A 16,871-nucleotide genomic window follows, 5' to 3' on the forward strand; every position below is an offset into this window, starting at 1 on the left:
TTTACCTATAGCTTGTTCTCTGCCAGCAGGGATAAGGTTAACCCCAGTGCTTTGGCAGTCAGTGCCTTCCTCTCCCCTTACTCATAGCCCAAGTGTTTCAACACTGCAGCCGCTGTTGAAGCTGCAGGAAGCAGAAAGCCACCCAAGCACTCGGGTCCAGCGGCTACACTTGCTACTGGAGCCAGCCCCTTGCAGCATGCTCACAGACACCTTCACCCCGGAACAGCAGGATTAGCAGCACAATACCAGCTGCAAATGGCAAGGAGGTTTTTTTGACTGCTGACCCAGACACATGCAGGAACTGTGCACACAAATGTACTTACATTATTCAGGAAATCTTTAGCAGTTATGCTGATACAACACCTCCAAAAACATTCCAGACTGGACACTTGACCTCAGCTTGCCAAACGTCCACCTTTAAATAAGAGATTTATTTCATCAGTCCTACAGTTTCTTACTCAAAATGAACCAAAAGATCTGCTCCTTAACCATTTAAGGCAATCCAGTTAGTTAAGGCAGGCAGACACATGCGGTCACACAAGCATCTTTCCCAGCAAAGTTCAAGGAGCATTTTCCTCCAACAAAGAGCCAAAATACCGATTCAGTTGACATAAGCATTGCCAGAACGAAGTGAATCAGGCAGCTTATTTTCTCATTTTGGCATGACACAAGATAAACAAACAAATCAAAAATAAAATCGCAGAAACAGAAGACATTGGAACGCTACTCCTCTGAGGCTTTTGAGCATCAAGATAAAACATGCTTAAAATAATGTGCCAGTGCTGCAAGTCTGCAAGCCAGCATTCTTGTTTCTCAGGCTTGTTTTGGATGTTGGGTGCTCCCAAACAATAGTTGAGATTTAATGGAAAGATTTCTGTAAATGTATTAAAAATATTATTGACAAATTACACAAGAAAAGAAATAATTCACATAGAAGAGAAAACAACTGTTGGCTTAAAAAAAAAATCCTACCTCTTGATGCATTTTCCCCACGAAAAGTCAGAAAGAAGCGATGCTACGGAAGCAAATACAAAACAAATTTGGATAGATGTTATCCAGCTGGAACTTCCAGTATGTACATCTTTGTACATCCATATGCCATCCTCCATTTGCCTTTTGAAAGTCAAGTGCAAATTTTCATGGAAAACAGTAACAAGTGCAGTTGCAGAGTTTTTGGAAAAAAATATACCTTGAAGAGTAGTCAATAGGACAACCTTCTTTGCACAGTGTCATAATGAAAAAGTCTCTGAACTTAAAAAAAAATAAAAAATAAAAATAAAATCTAGTTTTATTTAACTTTATAAAGAGCCTCAGGTATTTATACAACATAAGAAAACAATATACACAACCGTATACTGTGCCCACCTGTGTACATAGATACAGAGTTCAAATGTATCCACTTTTCAGTGTGAAACATTCTTCCAGTCAGTCAACTGCAAAACCAAACCAGCCAACTTCATTCTACTCTTTCCAGCAATAACTAGCAAATATCTCAGCTTTGGGGAAAAAAAAAAAAAATATATATATATATATACACATATATATATATGAATCTCCAGCTGTGGAGTCAAATAAGTTTCAGTTCTATTTATATTAAAAAAAAAAAAAAGAAAGAAAAGAAAAAAAAAGTAGGGGAGGAAAGACATTTACAGATAGCTTCAACATGACATAGCACACACTGGGGAGTCAATCTGTTTTTAATATGGAACTGTTCTACCATGTTTTACTGAAGTTTCAGTCCTAACAGAATATTTTCTATAACAGAAAGAAACAAACAAAAAGCCCTCAATAATTGTGATGTCACCAAACATTGCAAGTGGAAAGAAAACATGACACATTGGATAGAAAGTCTAAACATCTGTAACCACTTAGGTTCATAGACAGAGCCGTGCTACACAGTGGATGTGGTTAATTATCATTTGATACACTAGCCTTCAGCACACACCAGACAGTGATGAAGGATAAGACTTGCAGTCTGACCTGCACCACTGCCCAAGCATAACAGATGCTCCAGTCGGGTTTCAGGGKATCTTTTTTACCTTATCCCATAGCCACAGATGCTAAATATCTCCCGACAGATGGCTTGCATATAAAACATAGTTACAATGGATTAAAAAAAAATGCCTAAGATAGTAAAAGCAATCACTGTCCAACAGCACAAGCTGAAATAAATCCCTTTTAGCAGGGCAAAAACCAAACATATTCCAGCCTCTATTTTTCTGGTCATTCAGAACATGTTTAGGTTGGTGAACAAATCTTTTAATCATTGTCTTTTCGTTTCTGTTGTGCTCAGTGTCTAAGGTTTTCTCTTAAAAGAGGAATGACTAAGAAAAGTGTTTTGAGAATTATTTCTGAAACGATACAACACGCTGAGGAGACCCGGGACATTTGTCTTGCAACTGCAGATTCTGAGGGGCAGCTGACATGAGCAAGCAACGCCCCCTTGTGCTTTTGCTCTGAAAACACTGATTTTCTATTCATTTTGCAAGTAACCATTCAACTGCAAGCATCCTAAAAGAATAGACATTTAACAATGCAAAAACTGCAGTCCCACCAATATACAACCAACAACAGCCCACGTTGGAACTAGGCTCATCGGCGTCTGAATGCACGTGAGATCCTCCAAGCATTGGGCTCCTCATAGCGATTGTACAGGGGTTCCAGCCGCTGCTGCTTCTTTTGTTTGCTCAGCTTGGTTGGGTCAGAAACCTTGAAGAAAGCTGGTGCAAACTCCACCAGCCAGCGGGGATCAATAGTGGTCACTTCACGCATATATTCCTTGGTGGTCAGCACCAGTTCATGATACACTACCCTATGAAGAAAGAGAGAACAACTTTGGAAATTACTACTTCCAAACAGACAGAGGCAGAGCAAGGGCTGGAATATCTAAGCTTGCCCCTTCATTCCTTTCTCTTCCCTTCTATAGGATCAGGCTCCTTACAAGCCCCAATGTGTGCTCCAGAAGAATCATCCAGAAGAGCTATCTTCTTTTCCCTCTCCTATTTCACATCTACCCTTGAGCACAGAACTGCTTCGTGTCATGTAAAACAATTCCCGTTCTCTCAACACTCAGTGTTTTGAATTCACTTTCACAAGACAGGCCCACAGAACCACAGGCTGTAGTTCTGGTCTCAATTCTAAAAGTATCTGAACTGAAATGGAAAATTAAGTGACATCTCCTTCCTTACCATTCTGGCTGCCTGTTGAAAAGAGCACTGGATGGGTGGATATAGACTACTTGTTGATCAATGAGTGTCCGATAACCCTCTTGGGGATCCTTCTTTGCTGCGTTTCGGAAGAAGCCACTACAGATGGCCTTCTGGACTCGCACTGTTGCCTTCCCACAGGACACCACATCCAGCTTGTGTCTGCCAGACAAGGAGAAAAAATTTACAGAGATCCTCACATGTGGGTGCAGCTGCTAACATCAAATCTGCAGGGCTTTTTTTTAGTTACTACAACGTAATAACACTAAGAAAAGTCAGTACTTGCCCTTCTAGATGTGCTCACCTGTCCATAATGCCCAACATTTGCTTGCGGATGTCCTGCGCCCTACGTAAGGACCGAGCCTGGATAAAATTTTCATAGCACCAGGGATTTGAAAACTTATTATTCTTCCAGGAATTGTACACAGCCAGCAGAGTGAGGTGGTCACCTTCTGTCTGATGGAACTTGGCTTTCTTTTGATCAGCAAGTGCTTGTTTATCCTAATATATAAAATACATATCCATCAGATATCTATGCCTTAGAAATCATCCTTGTGTAACAGGAAAAAGGACACCGTTTCCTTGTCACTCATACCATGCCTTTTTAAGTCTATCAAGAAACAGATGATATAAAACTGGAAACACAGCACAAAATTCTGAGTGGTATATATCTCCGATCACTCAGACCAACCACTAAGAATCTGAAGGTCTAGGACTGCTCTCATGAAGACAAACCCATGGCTACGTGATCTGGAAAGCCCAGAACTGTTCCTGCTGAAGATGGACCTCCTGTAGGCTCTCTGAAAGACTGTCTCCCACAGAAGGCAATGGCTTGATCAGAAAAGATGATGTACTTTGTTTTTACTGACACATTTTGTTCAAGTTCAGACCCTTTTTTTGAAAGGATACTTCAGAGCACACAGCTCCCTTATATTGTAGGCAGCACATGCATACGCAGAACTAGCTAGGCTTTTTATTGCTCTGGAAGCAACTTCAATGACTAATCAACATAGCGGCTGAAGCAGTAGCTTTTACTCTGCTAATCTACCTACCTCTACCTACTTCTCCAATCTACAAATAAAACATGAATCAAACACTGTGATTACACAAATCAAAACTGAAGTTAATAGAATGAACTGCAGCAGAGTATCATAATGAAGAAATAATGGATTCTAGGGGACTCCGCTGTGAAGGAATCCTGTTACACCACAGTCTGCTGATTGCTGACATGAGAAAAATCAGCATAGGATAGGACTGTGATGAAGTAGTACATTCTGTTTATCTGGAGATTGAGAGGTTTTGCTCTAGCAAAGCCATTCTGAACTCAAAAGCAGGGATGGACTGGATTTAGGATTGTATGTGTCCCATGCACAGAGACAACCAATATCCACAGCTATAGGATGTTTAACCAAAAGGTACGTCAGATATGCAATGTATGAACCAACAGTTCAACCAAGCTACAGGTTTGTTTTGGCAAATACGCCTTCTCTAACACCCAGGCAGTCAACACAAAAAACACCCAAACCTTAACACTGCTGCCTCTTCCCTGTATTCCTTACCTTTGGCCTGTAGAACACATTCTGTACAGACAGCATAGAGACTATTGTCAACATTTCTTCACTGCATCCCAGATGTACAGACATGATCAACATCTTACACAACATGGGCTCCAAGGGGAATTCTGCCATCTGCAAGACATTCGTTTCAGGATTCCATGCAAAATCTTGGAAAAAATCTTGAGATTTCTCAATGCAAAAGATACCAATGACATTTCTTCAGTGTTTCCCAATCAGAGCAATGTGCTTTACCCAAAATACCTTTACTGAACATGAAACAAATTACCTTGACTATATACACAATCACAAAAAATATTCCAATATTTACAAGAGATTTTTAGACATTTGTAAAAGTAATCTTATTTATAAGAAGAAAAATTATCTGCTCCTTAAAAAAAGCAGAAGATATTTAACTATGGTAGGGGCAGAACTACTAGCAAAGCATAGGAGAACAATGGAAGAAGGAGAAAGAATAAAGAGAAAACATAGTGCCAGGCAAGTCCCTAACAGTTACTCCCATGTCATCCTCTAAACATATGCAAACCAACCAGTGCTAAGAAATATCCTRCGCAACCTACCCTGCGCCCAAGTCGAGTGAGCAGTCCTTCATCATCCAGAGCTCCCAAGGTATAGAGCTGCTCCATGGCAGTTATGAGAGTTTCCATTGGGGGAGCATCCATAAAGTCAAAGGAAAGCAAATCATTGATCCCCATAGCCTGAACAGTGGAAGTGGAGAAAAGTCAAGTTAAATACTAGAAAGAAGAAGGAAACAAATATCCAGCCAGAGATATATAAGCATCAAACAAAGCAGCATTAAAGAGCTTTAAACCGATCCCCACCCCCATGCCTTTATCTCAACTGCAACCACCGTCACAAATACATGGCTACAGTCTAACACTTGTGATAATCCTACACTAGCCCATGGTTTTCATTCAGTTCTCTCAGTATGTTTCTTTGGTATTGTTTCATCCTCTTTCAAAGAAGATGATCCACTCTAGGAGACACACAGTCTAAATGCTGGGTTTGACTTCCTGTTTTTTAAGCCATTGCAACACGGCAGCTACAACGGATATCAAATAAGTCTCCAGCCTTCCCCCTTCTCCCAGAAAGGCAGAAAAAGAGCAATAACTTCCCTGGCAGCTATGTACTGCATTAGATTCAATTTGTGGACTCCCAGAGTCAACACCTACACACACTTACACATATACACACTTAGAGGATGCATATATCTGGGGATCAAAACCAACTCTAGAATATGCATCTTATACTCTGTTAAGAACATAATTGAATGTGCAACGGCTATAAGATTCCTATTTCTCAAACTGCTTGCAATTAACTGTTGTGTGCAGCCAAGACTTGCAATTTAGGTTGATACTGAATGTTATAACTCTCTAGATGAAAAACGCATGAACAAGCCTTAGTACCCGAGAATTGCATGTGATGCAATACCCCTTCCAAGATACACGTGTTTATTAGAAGAGTCTGGAACTACTAAAGTATTTAAAGAGACTCATACAGGCTGAGATTAATTTACAGAAAGACTTATGATCAGGTTGGCTTGCTGAAAGCCAGTGAAATACCTACCTTCAGGGAGAGCACTGTACTGGCCAAATTTGTTCTCTGGATCTCAGGCACATTGGTAGTTAGCATTTCATCTCGATAAGCACGCTCTGTATATAGCCTGTAGCATTTTCCTGGTCCTGTTCTCCCAGCTCTTCCTGCTCGYTGCTTTGCTTGGGCCTAGAGGTAACAAGGCATCTCAGTGGTGCAAACAAGCATAGGTGAAAACAAACCAAAGAGAAAATGAACAGTTGTTTGCAATTTTCTTTGTATTATTCCATTTTTCCAATGCAACTGAGGGAAGTACGTATTCCCTAGCCACAGTCTCAAGTGCAATTCAGGGAGATAGCAAAAGCTTGGTTTTATCATCGCCTTACTTTGCTTCCACATGCTTGGACCCCACATCATCAAGTTACACAATAGCAGCAGGAAAGAAATGTCAAACACAAAATGCCTACCTGTGAAATTGGTGTAACAACCAGCTGGTCAATTCCAGTCTTGGAGTTATAAACTTTCTGTTTCACAAAGCCAGGATCAACTACATAGTATATTCCATCAATAGTCAGAGAGGTCTCAGCAATGTTAGTGGCAATAACAACCTGCAAAAAATTGTTTAATTCAGTAATCAGTTCTGTTTCTGAGTGGCAAACCAACCACACTGCTCAACTTAAACAATTCATTCTCCATGGTACGATCAGGTTGTTACAGATGCAACTACTATTAATTTTACACTGAAAGGAGAAACAAAGGGACAGAAAATAATATTAACTATATCCAAAAACTGGCAGATTTTAAACATTCAGACTCTGATTTATGCTTGTGCAATACGGAAAGAAAGCATAATAAAATTCATAATTAAGAACATGGTCAATATTTCATAATTAGATTGCAATGATTCCAGGGAGAATTTCTGCCTATCATTAAAATACAGTCCACTCTTAGAAAAGAAACTTCCATAGACTAAATTTCTAGGTATTTACTAGCTAGTTGGTAGGAAATTTACATCCAATCAAATGAAATTTTATTTACAGTTCACTGATGTTAATATTCTTCAAAGGCAGCACTAAAAGAAGCAGCAAGAACACCCCACAGAGATTTTTGCTACACCAAATGTTTTTATATAGGTTTTTAAAGGTTAAGAATACATATAGATATATTTTATACACACACACGTGTGTGTGTATGCATACACTCACACTTCAGTGAGTAATTTTACTGGAAGTTCCGGGGGGGAAAAAAAAGGATAAAAAAAAAGAGAAAAATATGTTATACTTTACAGAATCAGAAACACTAAAAGAAGTTTGATTAGCATTGTAATACACCCCACTATTAAAAAAGTATCAGTAGAAGATAAAGCCACACTTTCCCGAAACTACCTTTCTGCTTCCTGGTGGGGCTGGGTCAAAGATTCTGGTCTGCATTTCACTTGGTAAAGCCGAATATACTGGCAGGATAATTAGCTCTGGAACATCAGGTCCCAGAGATTTCATCCTCTCGTAGAGGATCTCACAGGCAGTGTCAATCTCTTCCTGACCAGTTAGAAACACCAAAATGTCACCTACACAGGGAGTAACACATCCACAAAATCAGTTCTACTCAGTACAACTCCTGCATTTCCATAACTCACTTCTTCCATTTAAAGTGGAGATCCTCAACCTTTGGTAGCCCCAGGCAACAACCCTTAGCCAAAACCAACATACTTTACTCTTCACTTAACCTCAGTTTTGAGCATTTTATTTACTATGGTTGCAAACAACAGAAGGCTGAGAACAGTATCTCACTCATATTACTGATGCTTGATCTGTGACTCATAGAAAGACCTTGCTCATAGGTATTAAGAGTCCCTGAATCACCAATTCCCCTGCAGTATTCTCCACTCACCTGGTGGCTCTGTTAAGTGGATCTGCATTACTGTAATCAGACTGGCATCCAAATAATCTGTCTCTGGCTCTTTTGTGTACAGAATTTCTACTGGGTATGTTCTGCCAGGAATTGTGAAGATTGGAGCTTCATAGAAATACTGAGAGAATTTTACAGCATCCAGTGTTGCTGATGTCACTATCAACTTCATATCCTGCCGTTTCTGCACTGTCTACAGGAAAGAAAGTTCTCAGGTCATTTATTGCCTTCAGCCCTTTTAACATATAGGATTTGACATAAGTCAAAGTAGTATTTTATACTGCAGAAAGAAAAACAACCAGTCGCATAAGGAGTTTCGACAGATTCTAGAACTGCTATGAGCTGAGCAGCAGCTCATTCTGGAATCCAGAATTTCAATTATGCAAACTACTAAGGTCACATTTCAAACCTTTCTTAGTAATACCTATCACAGAATACCTTTGCAAGAGCAAGAGCAAAGCAAGAACACTTCACTGTTCGTCAATCATTAGGAGCATCCTAGAGTACCAAGGCTCATTGTTTCTTTTGAATTTTGTTTGCTTTGTCTTCACGGAGTCTTATGTTATGAGCATTCAGACTACAAGCCCTTAGGAACATCAGTTTTGCTTCAGAAAAGACTCTTAAGGTACATGAATGAACCTGGTTTTCCCCTCTGGGTCCCTACCCATACATAACATACAAAGAAACCTAAGGCAATAAGAATCAAAGGCTATACTACCTTCTTTAAGAGTCCAAAGAGAACATCTGTATGAATGGTCCTCTCATGGGCTTCATCCAGCATGATAATGGCATACTGGGTCAGATCAGGATCTATCAGGCACTCCCTCAGTAACATACCATCTGTCATGTATTTGATAACAGTTTCAGGGCTAGTACAGTCTTCAAAACGAATGGTGTAGCCAACCTAGAAAGAAGAGTTGAATACAAAACAACGTTCTACCCCTTTTACATTAAAACTGAAGCTGCAGACCATTAATTCCTGGTTTGATTACTCTGACAGTTCATCTCCAGCCTACCAGGGAACAGACACATGGACACACAAACTAACTCTATTACTGATTTTTCCTGCTTTTCGTTGTGTTTATTCCAGTAAATCCTTCAACATGGAAATTCACCTCTTGTCCCAAACAGCAGCCGAATTCCTCTGACACTCGTTTCGCAACAGACATTGCAGCCACTCTGCGAGGCTGAGTGCATCCAATCTTTCCTCTCGAAGTATACCCCGCCTCAGCCAAGTATTGGGTAATCTGTGTTGTTTTTCCAGATCCCGTCTCTCCAATAACAATCAGAATCTGGTTATCATGCACAGCCTAAAAAAGGTCATATAAGATAAAATTTGTTTAAAAACAAACAGATAAAAATCTCTACATAGTGTATCTAGGACTACACTGAGTACCTACTTCTCTTGTTTTAGATGACCCAGACCAAAAATGATATAACTGCTGTTCTTACTGTCAAGTCAGCAAACTGCTTAAGCACTCAGCTGACTCATTCCTTGCCCTGTGATAGTCTTTTCAATTTTGACTTATATTAGTGAATATCTAGAACATTATTTATATATATATAAACTTTCTAGCAATTGTTGTCACCTGTCAAGAGGCTAAAACAAAAACTTTAATATAAAATTCGTGCTTAAAAAACAATGTAATTTCAGGGGTCTTACTTGTATCAATTGCTCCTTCAGTCTGAAGATTGGGAGGCTCTCCCTCTGCTCAATGATGGAAAGTTGGGTCTTTTTACCATAAGAAGCTTTGTTGCCACCAAACGCATGTTTCTTCCACTCTGGGATATCATTGGGCATCATCCCAATACCTCGCATGTTTGCAGCTATTTGTCTTCCATCCACTAGTAAAGAAAAAAAATTCACCATCACATTTAGGTTCACACAGCACAGGTCCTATGATCTTACTCCTACCACTCCATCCTCCATACTTTTCAGCACTTCCGTACTTTGTGAATTTAAATTTCTGTATTTTGTAAATTCCTGTGTGCATCTCCCCTCTATTAAAACAATTTCTGTGTGAAAAATTGCTTCACTATCCAACACACTTTTCAGTAGTCCATCCCTGACGGATAGCGGGATACATCTGTGCTTTCCATTGACGTTCCCACTCCACTTAAATACAAAAGGATTTCTTCTCGGCCTCATTTTTAAGGTGACGTGAACAATCACAATGGTATCATTAGCTAKACATCAAGACACTTCTCCTGCGTTGTTCAACTATCACGAAAAAGGCACAGTTCACACCTAGATTTGTTCAGACATACCATCAGGGAGAGGATCCACCCAGTGTGTGTTGAGTCCCATAGGGATAGAATCCATCTCTGCTTCTCTTTGGGCTTGTTTAAGTTCTCGCCTTTCTTTAGCTAATGCACTCTGCATCATTGCAGCCTGAGACAATGAACCATCTGGATTCTGAAGAACAAGAAAGAGAATTAGGATTTCTGGTACTGCCCAATCTTTTAATTATCTGTCAGCATTGTCCTTCTGAAGTGTCTTCTGAATCCAATTTGTTAACTTCTTATATATTTGAGTTCCAGAGTACTTCCACCGGCCCAACCTCAAGAACTTTCATGGCCCTGACTCATACAGAACATCTGATCACTGTCCCATCAGCAGGATTATAGGCATTACCAATAACAAACTTACTTCTCCACCACCTCCTACCTTCAAAAGGTAAGCAGCAGAACAGAAATATACCAACTAGTTCTGACACACATACGTGAAACCATTGCTGCAGGCTAAATGTGCATTTTTGTTCTACTATTCTACTTCACTGTTACCAGTTAAATAAGAACACAGCTTTATAAGTAAATAAAACATCATCAATTTAGTGGTAATGTTTTTCAGGGCTCTAAGAAATGTTTAGGAAGAACCTTGGCTGTTGAATTCCCAAATATTTGTTTAATTAAATCAAATACACTGTTTTCAAATCTTGAAATCTCTTACCTTTACTATTTTGATCGGACTCATATCCATGCTTTGTTTAGTATGGCCTCGAAGGAATGGTGGCTCTTCTTCAACCAACTCAATCTCAAGGTCCTCATCTAAAACCCACAAATTAGAGTTTTAATGGAAAGTTAAATATCTTTCAGCTASATGACAATAAGAGTACCTCTTAAAATGGCACCTCCTGTGCATTCTTGATTATGATATAATTAGACAATTTTCAAAAGTGAAAACACCACAAATAAAAAGTATGCACAGACAGTCAAGTGCATATCCAAGTGTCACTAATAATAAGGCTGGAGCAACCCTCGTTCCAGCTGTTTAAGGTGACACCAAATGGTGACATGCCTCACATTCACTTACATCATCATCTGTTTCTGAATCAAAACACACCCAGAAACAGAAGAAATTCACCACAACAGCAAGACTACTTGGAAATACTACCTTCTTCATCATCAACTTTAGGAAGAATCCCAGTCTCCTCATCAAAGTCAGGAAACTCTTCTTTGGAAAGCACATTAGCTGCAATCATCTGAGGAAGGAATGAAAGAACAGGAATTTGTCTCCATATAYGGACACCACTCACGTCAACAAGGCTTTTGTTCTAACGATATCATCCAGAGTTATAAACCAGAATCAAAGGAATGAATAGTTCTACATTCTGGCACAAATCTCCCTGAGTCATTCAGTCTCTGAGCAAATAACCTTTTTGTTATTCTAAATATCAAAGTGTGGGACAGGTGACTTAGGCATAGCAGGACTGCATTGATAATAAAAGACCATCTTACGCATCACAGGATAAAGACCAGAATCCCGCCAAATCATAGACAATTTAAGCTGAAAGGGACCAGAGGTTGCTTAGTCCAACCTCCTCCTCAAAGGAGGGCTAACATYAAAGTTAAAGTACAACCAGAAGCCACAGATAGCAAGAAAGTAGCGATTCAGAGATAAGGAATAAGTTAAAAAAAATAAACAAAGCTTTTGAAGTTTATGAAAACTCCTAGCAATCATACTGACTGGCACCCCATTTCACTCAATACAAAACATACCTGTTTTATTTCCCATTTCTCTGGGTCTGAAATTCGGGTGAGGCGTTTCCTTTCAAGGGTATCATCCTCCACCTCTGGAGCATTTACCAAGGAAAGGTGACTGGGTCTGTCTGGGTTTCTCATAGAGGTTTCTTCATTGGTTTCTCCAACCAAGTTTCTCCTCCGGTTTGGGTTCAAGTCTTCCCCAGTGTCTTGATCAACATCCTATATTAGACTGATTAATCAACTCTACCTATATTGCACTTCTCCTTATCTATTAACCTGGCCTGGTACTCCCTCTAACACAGAAGTCCACTTTTCCAAGAAACTACTGCCAAACACAGCCCATATGTAGAAAATGCTAGTTTGTATGTATATTTATACATTTTTCTCCCCCCAGCTAATATCCATAAATGAGTACATCCCAAGGTCTGGAATGTATTCTGCCCTGGCAATGACAGTGTATTTCATTTAAAATTAAATGCTTCTCTAGTTCAGAAAAAGAAAGATAAGCATAAAAACAGCATAAGGTCTCACTTGTCATCTAGCTAGCATGTCAAATCAAACACTTCATTTGGTTCAACCAATTTTTAGGACCATTATATCAAAAAGGCACAGAAAAAATGAACCTAAGGAAAACGAGTGAAAAAGCAATGAGCCACTTAAATACAGAACTGTAATTCAAATGTTTTAACTCTCACTTGGAGAGTTACATACTACTTTTCAGTAATACATAAGGTAACAAAAATAGATGTAATCTTATGAGTTCAGGTGATGGCAAACCTTTTATATTCAAAGGATTACTCGGTATCTTTCATACCTTCATGCTCAGGCTGGTTTTGGATCCAGTAAAAGATAACACTTTGACTTTTACTCTTTGTCCTTTGCTCACAACATCAGCAACATTTGCAACCCGTCCTTCTCTTCGAAGCTCAGAGATGTGGACCAATCCCTCCCAGCGCTTCCTACAGGTGAAACACAAGGGGCATGAGATGTGGGATGTTGTACATTAATACTTCAAACAGTCCTTAACATCATTCAGAGGCTGGTTTAAAATACTTTGCAACTAATTTTTATGTATGCTCATACAGTGCTTTTTTGTGAGGAAGGCATTCTCCACTGTCAAAATTATTTTTGTGAAACAGAAATTCCTTTTGGCACCAAAACTCAGCTTACGTTACTGTAGCACCCTGCATTCTTTAAGACATGATCAGAGAGCAGAACACAGATAGATTAGCATCAGATTTATTGTGAAGATCAGAGGGTACCTTAGTCCTTCCAGCTGCACAAAACATCCAAATTGCATTATACTTGTCACTTTGCCATTGTAAATGTCGCCAATGGAAGGCTCTTCAGGTGGCGGACGGTCTACATGCTTGTCTCTCCATCTATCATTGGTCTTCTCGACACATTTCTCTCGATCCTTACGGTCCCTGCTGGGACTCTGACTCCTGCTCCTTGAGCGGTATCTGGATTTCCCCCTGTTCTTGTCCCAAGTTCTAGAACGAGACCTAGAACGAGACCTGTGCCTTCGCTTTCTGTCCCTGCTGCGGCTTCGGCTCTTCCTCTTTTTCTTTGCCCTATCAAACAAACATTAAAAGTCTACACCGAAATTCTACATAAGAACACAATGGGTAGACTATTAACTACCAGTACCCATCACTCAAAGACATCCGAGAAACCTACCGGTGGTCGCTGTTCCTTTGCTTGCCTTGCCTGTCAGCACTAGGCATTAGTGCTTCAAGCTCTTTAAGTGCATCAGCTGCCACTTTCACATCATCTTCATCCAGCATATTCTGCAAGGATAAAGAATCATTCTATAGGAAGGCTGATAAAAGTCTGTCACAAAGAATTAATAAGGAATAATCAAGTGCATTTCTGTTCAGAATGAATATGGGATAAAGAAAGATCAGACAGAATACATGGTATAGAAGGAAAAAAATATATATAGTAAAACAAACACACACACATGTGCACACAAAAGATCTCTCCCCCTTCTGCCACAATATTGTGCCAATTCTGCTTTTACACAAAGAAGAGTTTTTTCTCAGCATCTAAATTATTATGGAAATACAAAATACAAGTGGCCAGTAACATTTCAGTGTCCAAGATTTTCATCTAATTCATGATTAGTTGCTCTGAACGTTATGTCAAAAAGGTCAAGCTGTAAATTTCATGTCACAAGGGCCTCTTTTTTCGAATATCATGCAAAACAGTATCAACACTGCAACTCCTTTAACAGCAGTTCTTCATAATGACAGTCAATAATATCAGCCTTCTGCCTCTACTTCTCATAGTCCATTTTTATCCATGCAGGAGACACAAACGCTAACATAAACACAACTTGAAACTATAAGAAAAATGCAGAAAATAAGTGTTATGTTTCCACATACATGACAGACATCTGAAATTATGACCTTACCCTGACATTGGGATTGTCTGGTCTGCAAAGAGCTGGAAACAATTCCTTCAACTTTTCTTTCTCTGATTTGGGTTTGACAACTGCCTCTGATTTTGAGATTAAAAAACAAGCAAGCAAAAAATCCTTTAGAAGTGCTATAATRATTTGCCCTTGACGTTTCTGAAATTGACTATAAAATTTAATTTTAATCTGAATGCAAAGGTTAACATAGATGTCACAGAGATTAAATCCAAACATTATCTTCCTACAAATAAAATTATGATTAGCAGTGAATTTGTGGAAATCACAAATGCTCTAAATACTGTACTCATCAAGCTTTTAATGCCTCAACAGCTTCGCAAAGCTACCACTACTAATAGCAAGAAATTCATTACAACAATAAGATATGCGTTGTCTTACAGGACTAGAACAATAACTACTTTGATCTGACCAAATATAAAGGAAAAACAAAGTTTTTTTTTTTTGCTGCTGAACTGATGAGAGAGAGAAGATTATACATACCTTTGCTCGTAGATGGTTTTGATGGAGGCCGCATCGTCTGTATGAGACGTAGCAAATTACTAACAAGGGAATCCTGAAAAATTCAGTAAAATATTTTATTCTGAGATAGGACTTCAATACTTTTGTTCATTAATACAAGGCTCAAGAGAGAATTTCTTAGAAAGGCAAAAAAGCTCAATTCTGAAGATGTAGGCTTTGTTTTTAAAAAAGCTTCATGTACAGCCTAGAACAAACACAATAACTTGAATCTGAAAGTGATTATCATATTTCCATTCAACTGATTTTTCCACCCATCATTTTTTTGATCATCTACTTAATCCAACCACAGCAATTGCTGAGGAACTCATGTACCTGGGATCTAAATATCACAGAAAGACTTATGTCAATATTTGCCTTCATGGCAAGACATTTCTTCTATATTTCACATGCTCAGCAATGGGACAATAAATATTTTAAGTAAGTCCTTAGAAGGATGTTTCACAAAGATTATGAGGTTAAGAAAGGGGAGGAGGAGAGGAAAGGGAAGACTGATCAAATAGGTATACTCAAAAGCTATATATTTGCATAGTTTTCSAGTTTTAAAAAAAATCTATAATGAAGTCTCATACCACTCTTTTAAAACAAAAAAGGCTCTATAAAATATGCCAGGACAAAAATGTACAAATAATGTCAAGATCTCACTTACAGTGAACTCAGCACCATTCTTTAGAAGAACAGCTTTAAATGTGTCAAATGTAGCATTTTTCTCAGCAAGATTTATCACAAACTCAGCTGTGAAGAAAGTATAAAGGAAATCAGAGCAAATAATTAAGAAGCAAAGTAAGTGTATGTTCGAGTAACAGCTGTTCTGGTGGCAGCCCTAGGCTCTGCTAGATTCACCCACAGAAAAGCTGTGGTGCTGTTTATGACAGCAGTTTTTCCTTCCGAGTCCTTTCCGGGGCCTAGAGCAAAGCATTTTCTCATGCTCACAAGCTTTTTGTAGAAAGACCAGTGTTTCCTAACTTCGAAAAGACGCTGGCAGAACACGTCCTGGCCGACGGAGGCGACTGCAGCAGCCCCGCTGCGGCTGCTGTCACAGCCGCGCCGGCACAGACCCTGCTGCCGCGCCCATCCCCACTGGTCGCGCATTGGGGCCACCCGTCCCGCCCCCAGCTGCGACCTGCCCGCTCACCTAGGTCTTTGTCGTTGATGCCGAGGTGGTTATCCAGCTCAGTGCACACCTTGGAGACTAGCGACAAGTACTCGAGCTTGGCGAGCTCCTCCAAAGCCACTGGATCCGCCATGTCTCCCCCTTCTCTTACGGCACTTCCGCATCCGGGACGCGGAGTGGCCCAACAGTGTTCACGCTCAGGTTTCGCCGGGGCTGACCATAGAGAGGCACATCGGTGCTAGAGCGGCTCATCATGGGGAGAGTCGGTAATGCTGTCTTTGTGATTGTGGCGGGCGAGGGAGCCAATGGGGGCGAAGGCGGGAAAAGGCGCCGCGCGGTACCTCAGCGGTGCCGTAGGGCGCGTGCCATGTGAGGCGACTGGCGGGAAGGGATGACAAGGATGGGGGATGGCGAGAGGGGCGACAGAGCTTCTACCCGGTCGACTCCCTTTGTGGGGAGTCACACGAGGGCTGTCTTGAGCAGAGAGCGCACCCCAAAAAGGTGACAGGGCAGCCTCTTCTGCCAGCACTGCCCACATTTGAGGTTGCACAGATACCTTGGGGTCCAGGGATGACCTGACAGATATTTTTTACTCTCTC

At 40.1% G+C, this 16,871-nt stretch overlaps 1 protein-coding gene across 1 annotated transcript; it reads right to left on the reverse strand.

The window, feature by feature from the left end:
- Window positions 1-1,270: 1,270 nt before the first annotated feature.
- Window positions 1,271-16,422, reverse strand: DHX8 (DEAH-box helicase 8). Its single transcript, XM_085314744.1, has 23 exons — window positions 16,294-16,422; window positions 15,808-15,893; window positions 15,123-15,195; window positions 14,622-14,707; window positions 13,886-13,995; window positions 13,468-13,779; window positions 13,020-13,164; window positions 12,221-12,424; window positions 11,616-11,703; window positions 11,172-11,269; window positions 10,490-10,637; window positions 9,885-10,066; window positions 9,337-9,531; window positions 8,940-9,125; window positions 8,204-8,414; window positions 7,699-7,880; window positions 6,781-6,921; window positions 6,347-6,502; window positions 5,341-5,478; window positions 4,766-4,894; window positions 3,511-3,707; window positions 3,189-3,368; window positions 1,271-2,812 (listed from the first exon to the last, which is right to left on the reverse strand). Exons 1-23 carry the CDS (start codon window positions 16,403-16,405, stop codon window positions 2,593-2,595), a joined length of 3,579 nt encoding a protein of 1,192 aa, XP_085170870.1. The 5' UTR covers window positions 16,406-16,422; the 3' UTR covers window positions 1,271-2,592.
- Between the last annotated feature and the right edge of the window lie 449 nt (window positions 16,423-16,871).

This window comes from Rhea americana, unplaced genomic scaffold (assembly GCF_003343005.1).
Source record: "Rhea americana isolate MKP2758 unplaced genomic scaffold, rheAme1 scaffold_410, whole genome shotgun sequence".
In the NCBI taxonomy this organism is placed as follows: Eukaryota; Metazoa; Chordata; class Aves; order Rheiformes; family Rheidae; genus Rhea; species Rhea americana.